At 42.0% G+C, this 16,059-nt stretch overlaps 1 protein-coding gene across 1 annotated transcript in view; it reads left to right on the top strand.

The window, feature by feature from the left end:
* The window catches only part of MCF2 (MCF.2 cell line derived transforming sequence), a 57,695-nt gene that overhangs the window by 31,044 nt on the left and 10,592 nt on the right, over window positions 1–16,059 (top strand). Inside the window, exons 10-23 of the mRNA XM_083796915.1 lie at window positions 238–357; window positions 1,538–1,729; window positions 2,946–3,137; window positions 3,288–3,459; window positions 6,394–6,482; window positions 7,068–7,156; window positions 7,389–7,455; window positions 9,329–9,444; window positions 9,559–9,628; window positions 10,001–10,093; window positions 10,411–10,503; window positions 11,063–11,188; window positions 12,016–12,237; window positions 15,825–15,917. Of these exons, the coding sequence (XP_083653041.1) occupies window positions 238–357; window positions 1,538–1,729; window positions 2,946–3,137; window positions 3,288–3,459; window positions 6,394–6,482; window positions 7,068–7,156; window positions 7,389–7,455; window positions 9,329–9,444; window positions 9,559–9,628; window positions 10,001–10,093; window positions 10,411–10,503; window positions 11,063–11,188; window positions 12,016–12,237; window positions 15,825–15,917 (1,734 nt within the window). The remainder of the gene's footprint in view (window positions 1–237; window positions 358–1,537; window positions 1,730–2,945; window positions 3,138–3,287; window positions 3,460–6,393; window positions 6,483–7,067; window positions 7,157–7,388; window positions 7,456–9,328; window positions 9,445–9,558; window positions 9,629–10,000; window positions 10,094–10,410; window positions 10,504–11,062; window positions 11,189–12,015; window positions 12,238–15,824; window positions 15,918–16,059) is intronic.

Genomic DNA, 16,059 nt, shown 5'->3' with positions numbered 1-16,059 from the left:
CTAGCTAACTTGGGAAGACCACTGTGTTTCTTCATTCAGAGCTAATTTAGGTATCACTGCCCTGCAGTCACATAGATTTAGCTGACAGAAGCATCTTTGAATTTAGAAATTAGCTCTTGGACACTAGTTTTATTACTGGATTTAACAGTCAGCTAAAGTGTGATTAATTTTGGTCTGAGAATGATTCTTTGTCTGTGCTTTGTATAATTTTGCAGCAGTCTTTTTTTTCATGTCTAGGTCAAGAATGCCATTGAATTTTTAATGGGTCAGCAGGCAGAACTGCCCGACACTGGAGACAGTGTCTCCCAAGTGAAACAGAGGCTCAAGGACTTGAGTAATTTTGATGGTATGGCTCAGGTGAGACAATCTACCCCAGAAAGATACACTAATGAAACAAAAGAGGCACATTCTATGTTTGTGGTAGGTGTTTTTCTAAAACGACCTGATTCTGGTGTAATTTGTTGGTAAGTGGCTGCAAGTCAGGATTGATTTCATGTCTCTCTGTTCTGAGCAGCAACACTGTGATCACACTGAAAACCAGGAACAGGGTATTTAATTATCACAGTTAAAATAAATTGCTGAGCCACCACGAAAATCCAGAGCAGATAAATGTCTGAACATAGGGGAGGCGTGGGAGTTAATGAGCTGGAAGAAGAATTATTTATATGTTAAGTGCTTTTAGCAGTGCTAATAGGCAGACTTGTTACCAGGCACATGGAGAGGCAAAAAAGTTGCTATCTTGAAGTGTCTGCAATTTAAACGTAACATATGGATGAAGGCTAAGAGATGTAGCAGAGAGAACGGTGAAGTGAGATGATTCACAGGAGCCAAACTGAGGATGTGACTTCTGCAAAGGGTGGTGCTTGGCAAGCGGGCCGGGGCAGTGAAAATGTGAGGGATTTGGACACAACCCCCAGAGGTTCCTTTGAAAATGGGAGCCATGGGAGAGGAGGTGTCTAAGACTTTTGGCCATTTGGAAGAAATTTTGTTGAGAGAGTGAGGAGGAACAAAAGGCCTGGCAGACAGTGTGCAACAGGGAAGCAGCCTCAGCAGAAAGCCAAGCCTGGTGAAGACGTAACCATTACGCTGACCAGGAAGTGCAGACAAGACAGCATGTTCTTTGCATCAAGCTTTGCTGTAAAGAACCTGGTTTGTTTTCACCACAAACCTTAGCTGCTCAAATTCCCTTTCATGCTTATGAGCATGTTGTGCCTAAATTGGACATCAGCTACATTTTTTTTAGAATGCAGTTCCTGGAAATGGCAGCTATACGTTGCCAGCAGCCATTTGCAGCATTGCTGGCTTGGTGAAATACTGTCGTCTTCTTCATCCTCCTTTTGGATAGCAAAAGTTTTTTTTTCCCAGATGATGGGTGCCATTTTATCCTGCATAAGCCACCCATTCTGGCTACTCCTAATGGCAGTCATCTCCATGCGTACCTGAAATCTGGTAAGAAGAGCGAGTGCATGTTGTTATATGTAGGTATTTTGGCATTATTTCAGTAAGTGTGCAATCTATTCTCTCCCTTTCGCTAAAGGATCTGATAGGGAAGGCTCAGGTTGTGATACTACATGGACACCAGCTAGCAGCAAATCACCACTACGCACTCAACTTAATCTGCCAGCAATGCAACGAGCTGCGGCACCATTCTGATGTCTTGTCTGATGAAATCAAAAGGAAGCAGATGCGACTGCAGAAGACCTTGGATCTTCATACCCGCCTTCAGCAGGTAGAGCTCAGAGATTTGGTGCCGTGTGAAGTGGATAGTTAGCATCTGAAATTTGCAGCTTCGCTTCAGCAGTTCATATTAGGAAAGTGTTCCTCCACTGTGAGGCTGACAAGTGCTTTGCTCCTCGCTAAGTTAGCAAACAGGTGTCTGCTGGTCCTATGAATCGTCAATAGAAAGATGTGAGCATCTCCAGAGGGCAATTCAGAATGCCAAAAATTAGCTTTTGTTCCTCACACTTCCATGGAGCATTGATGTATCAATTGACTTTCAAGGTTTCCATACCCAGTGCAATAGAGGTAATGTTTTCAGATAAACTATCCCTTTTTTATTAGCAATTTATTAAGAATGAACACAGCTGACTGTAAACTAAGATGACAGATAGGTAGATAGGCGCAGCTGCTGTCTACTAGTGTGGAAGTGGAGTCATGAGGCTCCAGCACTCTTTGATATCTTAATCAGCATAAAAAATTCATTTAAGGAAATTAATGCTAATTAGGCCAGAAGGCACACAGCTGTAGTATGCTTAAGGCCACTGAGAGAAGCAGCGAAGTTTGACCCTGTTCCATTTCACTGTTTAGGGTGATTAAGGAACTTGTTTTTTCCCTGTGTTCTTCACTTCAACGTTGCATTAATCTGCAGGGATTTGTTGGCAGCCTCTCTGCTGCAGGGCGGTGTCCTCTCCTGGGCTCCTTGCGCTCCCAGTTCGTCCTGGTAGTCAGTTCGTGGGCCCTGCTGGAGCACAGTGTGGCTCCTGCTGCCTGCCCGCTAACAGCCCTTGCACTGGGAGTCCTCTGTAGTTCCTGGCTGCAGCATCTGCTCACATCAGTGTGTGCCACTGTGCGAGGGCTGGCCGAACCCCAAGCCTGGCATTCATCTGATACCTGCGTGTGTTACTGTGGTGGTTTTACCTTGCTAGGCAGCTGAACTCCCACACACACCACCACAGTTACATTACACGTAGAACTGTAGACCAGTTTAAAATCCCTATTTTTTCTTTTAAACGTGAATGATTTTGATTATTCCTCACAGTTCAGGTGTGCTGCCACCCTTCAGAAAAAAAAACATGGTCTTTCTTCCTTATCAAAATGCAATAGCTGCTTAGGTTTTTATGAGTACTGATTAGCTCCATGTTGAAGATGAAGATCCAGTAAATGATATTTGTCACGAGTACCTTGGTTTAATAGCTCACAGTCTCACTTCCTGTGTTTGCCCCCAGGCCCTGCAGTGCTGTGATGAGGGTGCCTACCTTCTCGCCAACCAGCAGATGGACAAGTGCCAGTCTAAAGAAGGTGCTCAGAAAGCTCTCCAGGATATAGAAAGATTTCTTGAAAGCTCTTCACCATACTTAAACTATGATCCCCAAGCACTACAATATGACTTTGAGTCAGTCTTAACACCTGAATTAAAGGTAGGCAACCCCCCCCAAATTCCTCATTACACAAGTAAAAAGTAAGATCAGACTGTGCTGTGGTGTTGTCAGTTTTATAGTTCTATGTTTTGGGCCAAAGTGCGTAATAACAGTAGTTATGTGATCATAAAAGTCTTTTTCACTCTGCAGTGCCAGATACAGTCAGTGCAGGTCAAGCTTGAAAATGTTCGAAGCATGTTTGAGAATCGGCAGTCTTGCTTCAAGAAGCTGTTGGATAAACACGTGCGTCCCGTCCAATTAGTAGCCCCTCGGCCAGAAAATCCTCCACGATCAAAATCACCATTATTCTCTCCTAAACATGGTAAAATATCTTTAAGTTTATGGTGTTTTCAGATAGTAATTTTGCTTTCAGCCAGGAAGAGTAACGCAACTTGATAAGCCAACCAGCCCTTGCTCTGGCTGATGCAGAGTTGTGCAATCGTAAATGTATGATATGATTTATTATCTTTCCAATTTTTGTGTTTAGCTTCCCATTTCTGTGTGAGGAAGGAGATGTGGAGCCCAAATATTGAATGCATAGGCTAGTTGGTCATGAGCCGCTCTGTGCTGTTGTGCTAGCTTCGTTTGCACTTCCTAGCTACAAGAAGGGCTTGAGCGGTTTCTTGGCTGCTGCTTGTTTTTCCAAACGGTGAAGTATCAGAGCTTCCAAAATTCTTAGGATATTTTCTTTTTTTTATGAGATGACCACGCAGAAAGGAGAAAGATGAGTAGATAAAATGAATGCAATGTTTTTTGTGCTCCATGTGTAGAAATGCGTCATGCACATTTTGCAGCTCAGGTTGGCTCAGGGGGACTGGTTGCTTGGTATTTGTTTTCACTTTCTACCCAGTGAAAAAAGGCAGCTGTATGCAGTGCATCTTCTGCTTTCTGAGCATCTTACTGGTATGAACTGGGGAATTAGTACTGCAGGGCAAAAAGACAAAAAGTAGTATAAATTCTTCAGCCTATTCTGTAGCCTAAAGCCTATTTATATACCTATTCTCAGTGACAATCTCCATAATTGTCTTGAGCTGGAACTGACATAAAATTAGACTGACGTTTGCAAAGGAGCCTGGAGAAATGAGAAGCTCAAATCTCATGAACATAAATGAGGAGCTGGATGCTTAACTCCCTTTGATTCTTTGAGAATGTCTTCCTTAAATCCCAATTATGGAATAATTAATACCCATAAAGGTACCAATTCTGATTGAACTGATGTCACCGAATGTTCTGCCTTGATTTTGTTAATGGGATGTGGCACAATGTTAGATTTAATTGATAACATTAAAGCCTCCATCCTTAACAGCCCTGTATGTATCAGAATTCAGAAGTATTTTAAAGTAATGTTCACATTTTAAATCAGGGATATGATAAGTTATTTGGGGACATTAAACTAGGCGTTCTGACTGCATAAAACAATTAAACACTGGTGATTTGCTTTAATACAAATATGTTTATGATGAATTAATAAATACTGGTTATGGTGGATATTAGGTGTTATGAAAACAGTGAAAGTGGTTCCAATTCAGGGAGCTGCTAAGGTAAATAACCATGCTGGTGGAGGGACGGAAACAAAGCTAGATGGAGTGGGATGGAGCACAGGTCAGTGCAGCAAATAAATCTCAGATTTTCTTTTTCCCCAGCCAGTACCACATTCCCTGCCCTCTGAACCCCTTTAAACATGAAAAAAGTTCCAAGTCTTTAAACTAAAATGTTGCCCTAATAGAACTTTTTCAGCTTTCTCAACACAAGAAAGTATTAAGGAGGAATCCGTGATTTAAATATTAGGGGTAAATGGATGGCCACCTCCATGGGATGCTGTGAGGCCATTGTTACTTGGCTGATCTTACTTGATGCACCTTTATGCAACGCATGCTTTTTTAGCAAAGACACTCAATCACCTGCAAAGCACAGGTATCCTCCGTTAATCGTATTGCTGAAAGACGTGATCAAATACGTTGAAATGAGCATAGCCAGCAAGAGGGGAAAGACAAAAGGCCCTTCTCTGCATAGATCATGCCAAGAGGGCTTTTTAATAAGGCCTCCTCTGTTTGACACAGAACATCAAAAGGCTGCAGTCCTGCTGGTGTGATGTGCAGTGTCAAAGATGCATGCTGGGCTCCGCCGGGAGTGCTTTGAGACGTGTGGGTCTTATGGTGTGGATTGAAACCAAACCACCTCTGAGCACGTTACTTTCGTCCTCTTTTCCTTTCTTTTTATTCTTTTTTTTTTTTTTTGTCTGAAGACAGACACTTCCTCTTTCATGTTTGCCATGGATTTGAAGCCCGAGCTGATAGGTGTGGTTCCTAGTTTGAAACCTGATTTTTTGGGGGGGGAAGGAAATAAACCCACCCCACCCTGAGCCATAAAACATAGTGAGGTGTGTGGCAGCAGTACAGCAGGCTGCAGCAAAGCCTGAGCGCTGTAGTAAAGTCCCCCTGTCGCAGGAGGAGCTCCCCAGCCAGCCAAACAGAGCTGCAGCTGATGGCTCCCTCATCTGCCCTGTTTATCCGTGCTCCCAGTGGGTGTCTCCCAGGAGGACCGCTGGCAAATCCAGGCTTCTTTTGGGTCTTCGGGTCTGTGGTGGGACACATCCCACGCGCATCTCCGACCTGCTCTCCAGCGGTCCGCTCCTTGAGCATTCAGCATGCTCACGAGTGGGGGTTTAAGACCCCGTTGGTGCGATGATACGTAATGGTTTGTATTTAACCAGCACAATCTGAAGTTGGGGTGCCTGCTCTCCACTTCAGTTTGCGTTACGCTGTGTGCATTTCTTTCACTGCATCTTCTGCTCATTGCTTTACAAACATGGCTCTTCTGCGTCAGCACTGTTCAAACAGTTTATACCAGCTGAGCATCTCATCCTCTGTTAATAAAAGGGCTTTAATACAGTATCCCAGTAGGTGGTATTCTGCTAGTTGATTTGATTTTATCATTCTCTGTCACTCGAAAAAGCTTCACAGACTTTGTTAGATGTTGATTACAGTGTTCCCTTTTGGGAAAAATGTACAGTTTGTTTCTTCTGATTAGATTTTACTTTATGGCCTTTATGTCCATCCATGTGACCTGTGTTATTTGGTATTCAGTATTCTTGTTTGAGATTCCCTTTGCCTTGTCACTTTGCTTGTAGTATTAGCTAACTTACCATTCGTTCCTAAAATGTATCCCATTTTTCTTTGTGACTTATTAGTTTCTCTCTGAACCATCTCCATCACTATAAAAGTACATTACGGAATTATTATTTTCTCTACCCAAGGTGTGGATTTTAATTCCAGTTTGAAATTTTCATTTGACCTCTCTCTCCCTGGGAAGAAAACATCAAGAAAAACTCCAAGTTCTCGCAAGGTAAAAATTATTAGTGAAATCTGAGTGAGTTTTATAGATTAAGATCCCAGTTGAAATCCTTCTAAAAATTGAGCTTACACTTTGGATTTGAAGGTGTTTTTTTTTTTCTTAATATTCTTTTTGTTTGTTTGTTTTTTAAATAATATTTACACTTTCATATCCCTGTGGTTTATTTTGATTTGTCCAGCATCTCAGATCTATCTTGGATTGTTTTGCCTAGTCACAGATATTGATCTCCTGTGTGTTATTGCCTGCATTTGCATAACAGTGATGTCTGTTCGGAAAACTCCACATCTGCAAATGCTTCCCCTGTGGAAACTGTTCCCTGGTCTCCGCATGAATGAATGTTGCCAGTATGTCCATATTTTATGTAGCAGAGTAATTTCTAGGAATATTTGGCTACCCGATATAGGCTATGCCCTTTTAAAGTTCTGTGGCACAAAGGATTTCTTAAAATGCAGTGTATTTCATCCTTCCCCCTCGAAGTTCCTATACATCAAGGGCTGGGCTCATCCTGCCCCTGCAGTGACTCCTCTGCAGCTTTTTCTAGTGCATCCCATTTCTTTTATCCCATTTCTTTTCCAGATTGAAGTAATGCATGACTATCAGGAAAAAAGGAATTCTTTACAATCGTTTATTTCAGACAGTGATGACAACTTAGATATACTAAAAGGGTAAGCTTTCACCCTGTTTAAATCACTCCAAATTATGGCTATTTGTGGCCAGCTCATACACCATCCATCTGGTCCTGGATGTCACCTCTTGCCCTTTTGCCTATTCTGTCGTCCCCACATTGGTTGTTACTGAGATCACAGGACGTTTTGGGCTTGTTTAACTGCAGATTGCTTGTGCTTTTTTTTTTACAGACATAGAAATAATATACTTCTATTTTTTTCTTTGCTATAGCCATGTCATAAATGAGCTTATAGAAACGGAGAGAGTTTATGTAGAGGAGCTATTCACTGTTCTGACGGTGAGTGACTTCTTCAGATTGCTCACTACTGTTCCCTGGTGATTTGTACAAAAGGGCACCTGCCACTCTGTCATACTAAGCAAAAATGTGATGGGACAGGTTTCTACCAAACTGTCAGATCCCCAGCCAGTCATGAATTTTCAAGTTTTCTCCCTTTTACTTCTGAGTTGGAGGCATCTGCAGGAACAGTTGGTGTCAGGATGAACTTTTCATCTAGAATGAGGAAGAAGCCTTCTGTTTGTACACAAATGCACTGGTAATTAGTTTTATCAGTGCTTGTAAAAATGTACAAAAAGCTGGTATTTTTAACTGCTCCCTGATTTCTTTTGCCTTTTGGAGACAAAAGAAAGAAAGTTGTATTTTTGAAAGGTTTTTTTCTCAATGCTGTGAGGTTTGAGAATGTATAAAGCACATTTCTTAGTTTAGAAACCAGATTATAATTTCTTGTACTGCCATTTTAGACACTTGTACTGTATTCCACAATGACACTTGCTGATGACCAAAACAAATCTCTGGTAATTGCCTCTTCCCCCGTACATTCCTTTGACTCAAGAGCAAACAACATGTAAATCTGTTCAACTGCAGGTAATTTGCATGTAATTGCCCTGCACTGATTGTTTTTTATTTTGTTAAACCACACTTGATGTGATAAAGCAGTTGGCAGGTATGCAGATTTATTGCTGTGTTTATCAAGTCCAGATAGAAAAAAAATTTACAGGTAGACTTAACTTTTCTGAAGATAGCATTTCCTTTAAAGAGTGAAGCCTCATTGCAGTGGTTAAATATAAATGACTAGTTTTCCAGATACTTATCTTCTACTGCACCCTTAATCAACTGCAGAATGCCTGCTTAGTAGAGGGAATACTGATTCCAACCATAATTAGTATAAGAGATTAATTAGAAAAGCCGAAGAGGATACACTGTACATACGAAATACATTTTTGCAAACATACGCTACTTGTGTGAAATTGACCTCACTTCTGTGCAGCACTTGGTGACTAGCATTATCTGCCTGAGCTGGAGCCAATAGCTTTTTGATGTTTTCTTTGCAGAGACAGTCCTGAGCTCTGGCTCTGCCTCACTCCTGTTCTACATTTAGGATATTTACCACATCTGGTAACTGTTTGTGCATTGGTGTAGTAATGTGATTTTCCTGCAGGGAGCTTTGCATTGTTCCCCAGTTCCACCCAGCAGTACGTAGTGTAATAATGTCCCTTACAACTCTTCCCTGGTACGTAGCGGAGGCTGTGATTTCAAGAGGCAGGTGGAGCGAGAGGACAGGAATCCTGAGGCAGCAAGAATCAAAGAACAGTGAGATCCTGGTGTTCAGTGTGTCTTGTGCTGACGCAAAAAACTCATTGATTTTCGTATAGGATCTCAAGCCATCTCTGCTTTGTAACAAATCACCTTGTAAACCAGGTCTCCTGAGAGTGTCTGTAACTGCACATTCTGTACAAACAAGATACCACTTGTGTCCCATGGTCATAACAGCAGAAGCATTTAACACAGACAAGTATTCCTTCAGCACCTCTCCTGCAGTCAGGCCGTAGTGAGCAGAAAGTGGCTTCACAGTTTGCCTTTTGTGAACAGAGAGCATCTCTGCGGTGTTTGCCCACCCTGTGGGAGCCCTTCCCCTGCTGGTCCACAGCCCCAGATGCCCATGGACTGATGTGCTAAAAGACAGGCATTTAGAGAGACAAACAAACAAAACAAAACAAACAACAACAACAAGGAGAAATAAAAGGGATGTTGAAATTTGAAACAAAGTATATTTTACTGAAAGTCTGCTCACATCCATTTTTCATCTGCCTTCGAGTAGATTCTAATCTAAGGCCTTAAAAATGTAGTGATGAACCCCTTTTGCCTCCTGCAGGGCTACAGAGCAGAGATGGACAACCCTGCCATGGTCATTCTCTTGCCTCCCGTGTTGAGGAACAGGAAGGATGTCCTTTTTGGAAACATGCCTGAGATATATGACTTCCACAACAAGTACGATGCTGGCTCCGTTCCCCATCTTTGCCACACTGATTTCCTATAATGATTAAATACCCAAGTAGTACCTTTCTCACAGCTGCATTTTGTCTCTTCCCCTGTCTCTTGCAGAATTTTCCTGCACAGTTTGGAAAGCTGCCTGGGAGCACCCGAGAGAGTGGGATTTTGTTTCCTAGACAGGGTTGGTGACTCATTTTCACATATAAGGCAGACTTTAAGGCCAATGTTTCTGCTGTGCTTTGCACTCTGCAACATCTCAGTTGTGTCAGTTGAGTGAGGTGCTTTTGATATGTAATACCAACAGCAAGGCAGGGAATGCAACTGTGTGGACAGCAGCAGATGGGGGAAAGCAGCAGTCATGGCTACACCGTGGTTTGCTGTGAGGAGCCTTCTGGTTCCCAGCAGTGGTTCTTTTACCCAAACTCTGTGACTTTTGGATGTTACAGTTGGCAGCAGAGAGAAAAGCAAATTTACAGTTTGGGTGTTCACCCTCTTTAGCTGCCTGGCAGATTTGCATGCCTGTCTCTAACTTGCATTTTGGTTTTCCGTACAGCGAGAGGATTTTCAGATGTACGAGAAATACTGTCAGAACAAGCCCCGGTCGGAGTCCCTGTGGAGGCAGTGCTCTGAAAGCACCTTCTTCCAGGTGAGCTGTTGGTTCCTATCAAGACAGGCATCATCCTGGGACATTTGTCCTAAACACTGTCCTCAGCATTCCGCTGTTTTGCAGCATATTCTGTTTACCATTGCATGGAATCCTGACAAAAATAGCAGTTGGAGTTTCTCGCACACAAACAATTTAAAGCACAACCATTCATTATATTATTTTACATGTTTTTATGAAATTTCTTTAGGACATTTTGACATGGAATCTTTGAAGTCCTCAATCTATATCACCCATGCTGTTAGAATAAGTACTTACAGTTAGCACCTGACTTACTTAATCTGAATCCTTTTTTCCAGGAGTGCCAAAGAAAATTAGAGCACAAACTCGGGCTGGATTCCTATTTGCTCAAGCCAGTGCAGCGCCTGACAAAATACCAGTTACTTCTGAAGGTATTCCATAAGTTGCTTGTGAAAAGATGTTGGGAGATAGATTTATTTTCCATTTTATTTTTCAATTAAAGGTTACCTGTAAATCAGCACCAATCCTTAGATTAAATATTGTGTAACTTGACCCTTCATTGTGACATTCAGGGAGCATGAAAATTCGCATACCTGAAAAAGGAGTGTGTGCTTTTAGCAAGTCGTTTTCATGGGGAGAAGGACTGAATCTGTTCAGAGATGCAGAATGACAGAAGCATTTGTAAGAAAAATGAACCAGAGATGATTGTAAGAGCATGATGAATGAAATACACTATACCAGTATGTCTCCTGCTTGGGTTGTTGCAATGCCCATAATCTTTAATGCATTCATCCTTGTCCCCCTTCACCTCCCTCATAGATGTGTTCCACACCTCATACTGACTGTTGTTTAGAATGAATCTTTCTGGTGACATGAAAAAAGGAACTCAGGGAGTGCAGCTTGCTCTTGGGCATTGGAAACTTCGCGTGAGATGGAAAAACGTGTGCTTTGTTCAAGTGCAAACATGTGCTCTTGCATTTCTATTTTCAGGAGTTGCTAAAGTACAGCACAAGCTGTGATGGAGTTCAGGAACTTCAAGAAGCTCTGGTTGCAATGTTGGATTTGCTAAAGTCAGTCAATGACTCTATGCATCAGATTTCAATAACAGGATATGATGTGAGTAGATTTGGGTAATAAGAAACCTTGTACAATGCTGGATGATGAACTGGAAATGGATAGTGTCCCAGAATGTATGAGCTAAAAACTACTTTAGAACAGTTACAAAGTGAATAGCATCAGGAAGCTCTTACAGGTGACAGTCTTCCATTTGATTTCAGGATTTTGGAAACTATTTGCATCCAAACAACACATGGAGTTGCATGGTGCCCACACTTGCCACCTTGTGGTTCCTGAGAGCATTTTTCCATCATCCACCTTAGTTCTCTAATGGCTCACCTTATGATTTAGCCAGGGTATCTTCATAGCATTTCTCATTCAACATTTAATTAAATACTCCCTGAGGCTGATGTTGATCCTTAGCCATTGAGGTGATTGTCTTCCCTAGAGCTTCAAGGAAGGATGAGGGTATGGCTAAGCTGCCGGTCCAAGTTCTGTCCTCCTTGAAGAGCCCTTTTCTTCCCGTTCTCCAAGACCTCTGTTTAGGCCCAACTCTCATCTGTCCTCTCCCACAAAATTAGTTTATCCAGAGCCCTTGACCTGGACTTCTGTAGGAACTGCCAAGTTTTCTTAGCTTCTTGGTTCTTTCAATTATTGACTTGTATTTCTTTGCAAAGACTAACTGTAGGCCTGTGTCTGAGACCTCCACTTCCCCCCTGGCACCGCACCACTACTCCCGAAAGATAATCTAATCCTTCCAGGAAGACCTATTCTTAGAGTGGTGTGCCTTGGAACAGGGCTGGCCCCATTGCCCTTCATTGCTTGGACAATCCTCTTACGTTCTAATTGTTTTTTTTTTTTGTTTTTTTTTTTCATATTTTCACCAGGGCGACTTGAGTGAACTAGGGAAAGTATTAATGCAAGGATCTTTCAGTGTTTGGACGGGACATCGAAAAGGTCCAACAAAAATGAAGGATCTTGCCAGGTTCAAGCCAATGCAGAGGCATCTCTTCCTGTACGAGAAAGCTTTGGTCTTCTGCAAGAAGCGAGAGGATCATGGAGATGGATATGATAAAACCTCATCTTACAGTTTTAAGCATTTTTTGAAAGTAAGGACTTTCTCGTTGGGACCATGGCCATGTGTGTTGTAAGCTGATAACTTTGTGAACCCAGAAAGTATTTTTTCGCTAACACAGCGTTTGGTTTATTCTGCAAAGGACTATATTGCCCCAGATGGAAGTGACTTGAAAGGCTGGTGGTTATAAGAAGTTGTGAGGACTTTTGTAGCTGAAGCAGCGGCTGGGGAGCACATAGGCTCAGAATGGGATATGTGATGGCATCTGCCAGAGAAGCAGCGCTATGGGCAAGTCTCAGGGACGGGAATGTGCCTTTCTCCCTCCCCTACTCCACTTGCTGGGTCTGGGGGTGAGGGCAGGAAACTGTGGGACCCTGACATCATCCCCAGCCGCCTGGGAGAATAAGGGGGCACCTCATGCCCCCAGTCTCCAAGGAGGCCCCTTGGGCTGGCATCCTCCTGTTGCACAGCCAGCAGGAGCCTGGCTGCTGCTGAGCCCTGTCCCCCAGCCAGGAGGATGGGGATCACTCATCTTCCTCTCCCACACCCTTCTCCTTCAGCAGGCCCTAGCTGCAGCTGAAAGTACAATTATTAGACAAAGAGAATAGCCTCTGACAAAATATGAGCGACATAAACAACTGTCCCAAGCCTATAAATGCCAACTGTTATCAATAAAAATCCCAAACTGCTCCTCTGAAAGAGACCTTTTGGCATATTGTGTGTGATGAGCCCTTCTAACATGAGCGTTTTGTCTCAGTACTCTGCCTTATTTTTCTTGATAAATAAAAGAACAATGTAGGTATATGAGAGAGTGGGAAAGTGGGCATTCAGAGGCTGAGCCTTCAGGCCCAAATGCTGCGGGTCCCCTGACCTCCATGGAGTCTGGGGAGAGAGATGCTAGGAGTAGTCAAACACCTTCAAAGGTGTTAGAGTAGGTAAGTCTGTTCAGGTCCAGTGCCCATCACAAATTGTGTATTAAAAACAAATCCAAGGCCATATGTTTAGGTACTTAAATGTTTTTCCCAAACAGCATCATTTTCTTTCTGCGGAGCTTGCTTTCCCTGTAGTACTTGTTTTGCCATACACACTTTTGAAAGAACTGAAGAGGTGGCATGGAGAAAATCACATGTTCAGGAGTCCAGGTGATTTGGCCAGTGTTTGTCTAGGGAGGGCTCATTTTCCAGCTGTTTGGATTGCCAAGCTGAGAAGCTGGGGTTAGAGAACACATGGATGCTGCAGGATTACATCCCCCCACGCGTACATTTTCAGAATTGCTGACCTGAGGGCAAAGTCATGTTTTTTGGAACTTGACATTTGTTTGATTGGTAATAGTATCAGGGAATTATTTTCAATTGCAAGAATGTTTTGCAGAGATTCAGCATGAAATAAAGCTGTTTCACGGAAGTTGTGTAACTGGCCATCTGTTAAAAAAAAAACAAAACAAAAAATACTTCCCCCAAAACAAGCATGCAAACGAACAAAAAATCCCAGGATAACATTTCACATGCTATATAAAATAGCCAGAAGCAAATATTTCTTCAGCTGAGATTCACTAACTTAGAACGTGCAGGTTCATAACTCACTACTGTGCAAAGTAGATCGGTCTGCCTTTTGTCACAGTGGAAGCTGATGCAGATGAATGCCGTCCCAGAGCTTTAAGCTCTAACCCACCTCAATCTGCATTGCAGTGAACCACAGCTGAAGGGACAGTAAATCCTGCTCAGGGGGAGGAAAAAGAGCTCTAAAATACACCAACATGAATGAACAGACCTTAAATATATCTATTCCTGGCACTTTCCTTCACATCCTTGAGGTAGATAATCTGAAATTTCTAATATCTTGATGCCTGGGCGCTTTTACAGCAGGCACCGTATGAATCACCAAGCCAGAAGAGCTGCACAGAACTGGAAATTGCAGCATCTGGATAAGGTGTTCTCTAGGCTGCCCTTTCAACATCTTAGTGTTGCATTTTCTTAAAGTCAGAATAGAGCCGGATCTGGCTTTCTGCAGTATTATAGCACTATACTGCAGAGGCCAAAATTTTCCAAAAATTTCATACTCTCATAACAAGACCATTCTGCAGGTTTTAACCTATTCATTTTAAAATATGAGTGGATATGTGGAAAACTGTAAATAGTGTGAACAGTCTCTGGCTTTAGTCACACTCTTGCAGTCAATCTCAGTCCTGAGCATCAGTGCAGATCTCTAGACTTCTGTGAAACCTGACTGTGCAGGACTGGGTTGAGAGAGAGAGCTGCGAGGCAAAGAGGGACAAGGAAATGCTGATTGCTATTCAGTGCCCTTTCTTTATAAATCTGGAGGCAAAAGCTTCTCACAAGTTCAGAAGAGCTCTGTTATTTATACCAGTGAAGAAACCAGGAAAGCGAATTAGCAACTTGCTTCCTTTTTCCTGAGGCTGTTCATACTCACTAAAAATGGGTACCAGCATTTGAAAAGTAAATAGGAACAAAGAGTTTGCCTAGGTGAGCCCATCTGATGTTCTAGCCTTTCAGACAAAAAGCTCTGAGTATGCACATTAACAAACAGGAACAGCAGTGTTTAACAGATGTTCTTTCTAAGGCTTTATTTGTATTTATACTGGATTTACCTAATACAGTCTGGGTGAATAATTTGTGATATATGATACTATTATTATTAGATTTGTTTTAAAACATTTGAGTGGTATACTTAGCTTTTTTTAGACCATCTGTTAATCAGTGATAAATTGGTAGCAAACTATGCTTTAAACGAGAAGCGGGTTTATGCAATATTGGGAATTAAAGTATTTTTCAGCTTACAAAGCCAATAGGGCAGTAAATGCATGGCATGCTCAGCAGATGGGTCAGAGGTCTCCTGTTACCGAAGAATTTCTTGGTCTCTAGTCGCAGTCTGAGCTACTGTTTCAGTTGGGTCACATTGTGCAGGTCTTGAATTGTTTGTGCCTTTGGCACTTCCATCCAAACTATCAAAAGTGGGCTGTGATAATGGGTATCTACATACAGCAGCATTCAGCCACATCTAGCTTGAAATCTGCGTGCTTCCTCAATGCCGGATTTATGGCAGCTCAGTCTGGATATCCAAAAATTAATCCTTCTTTAGAAAACCTGGGAATAATGTGTCAACTACATTGAAAGGTCAGAGATCAAAAGACATTGAACTGAAATTCCTGAAGGAGCTAAAGGCTTCACATACGGTTTTTAAAGATCGATGAAAGAATGAAATGCTGAATTCAGCAAGTAAATAAAGAATAATGCAGCACAAATAAAGCATGTAGAAAAATAATGCACCATGTGTTTATAAAGCTTCATATACCTCATCTGAGAAATTTTATGCTGAAAGAGGTATGACATGCCTTTTCAGTTCCACGGATTCCTGAATGAAAAGCCCCCTCAGGTTTATTGGATGATAAAAGAAAGCCTTTGCAGATACAGCAAGCTGGTGGAACATCGGGGGGGAATAAGTCAGATAATGACTTTGAGTTGCTACTGAAATTAAAGTTGATGAAATGTGTTAAATTGGATGAAAATAGGTTTGTTTAACATGTTGCAAGATGTCTGGATTCATAAGTAAGAGGGAAAGATTTGTGGCATGTGTAATTTTTTTGTTCGTTTTTCTTTGCAGATGAATGCAGTTGGAATAACTGAGAATGTGAAAGGAGATCATCGAAAATTTGAAATCTGGTATAGTGGACGAGAAGAAGTATACGTTGTGCAGGTTTGTAGTTTCAAGAATCTGAATATTTGTGCATTCTTGTAATAGTGTTATGGAAACATCTCTCTTTGATCTTTATGGGATTTAAGATTATCAGACGTTTAGCTTGTATTTCTTCTTCCTTTTTCACCATGCCTGCGTGTAC

The sequence above is a fragment of the Anser anser genome (assembly GCF_964211835.1).
Source record: "Anser anser genome assembly, chromosome: 13".
NCBI classification, from domain to species: Eukaryota; Metazoa; Chordata; class Aves; order Anseriformes; family Anatidae; genus Anser; species Anser anser.
This window is presented reverse-complemented; position numbering and strand designations above follow the sequence as displayed.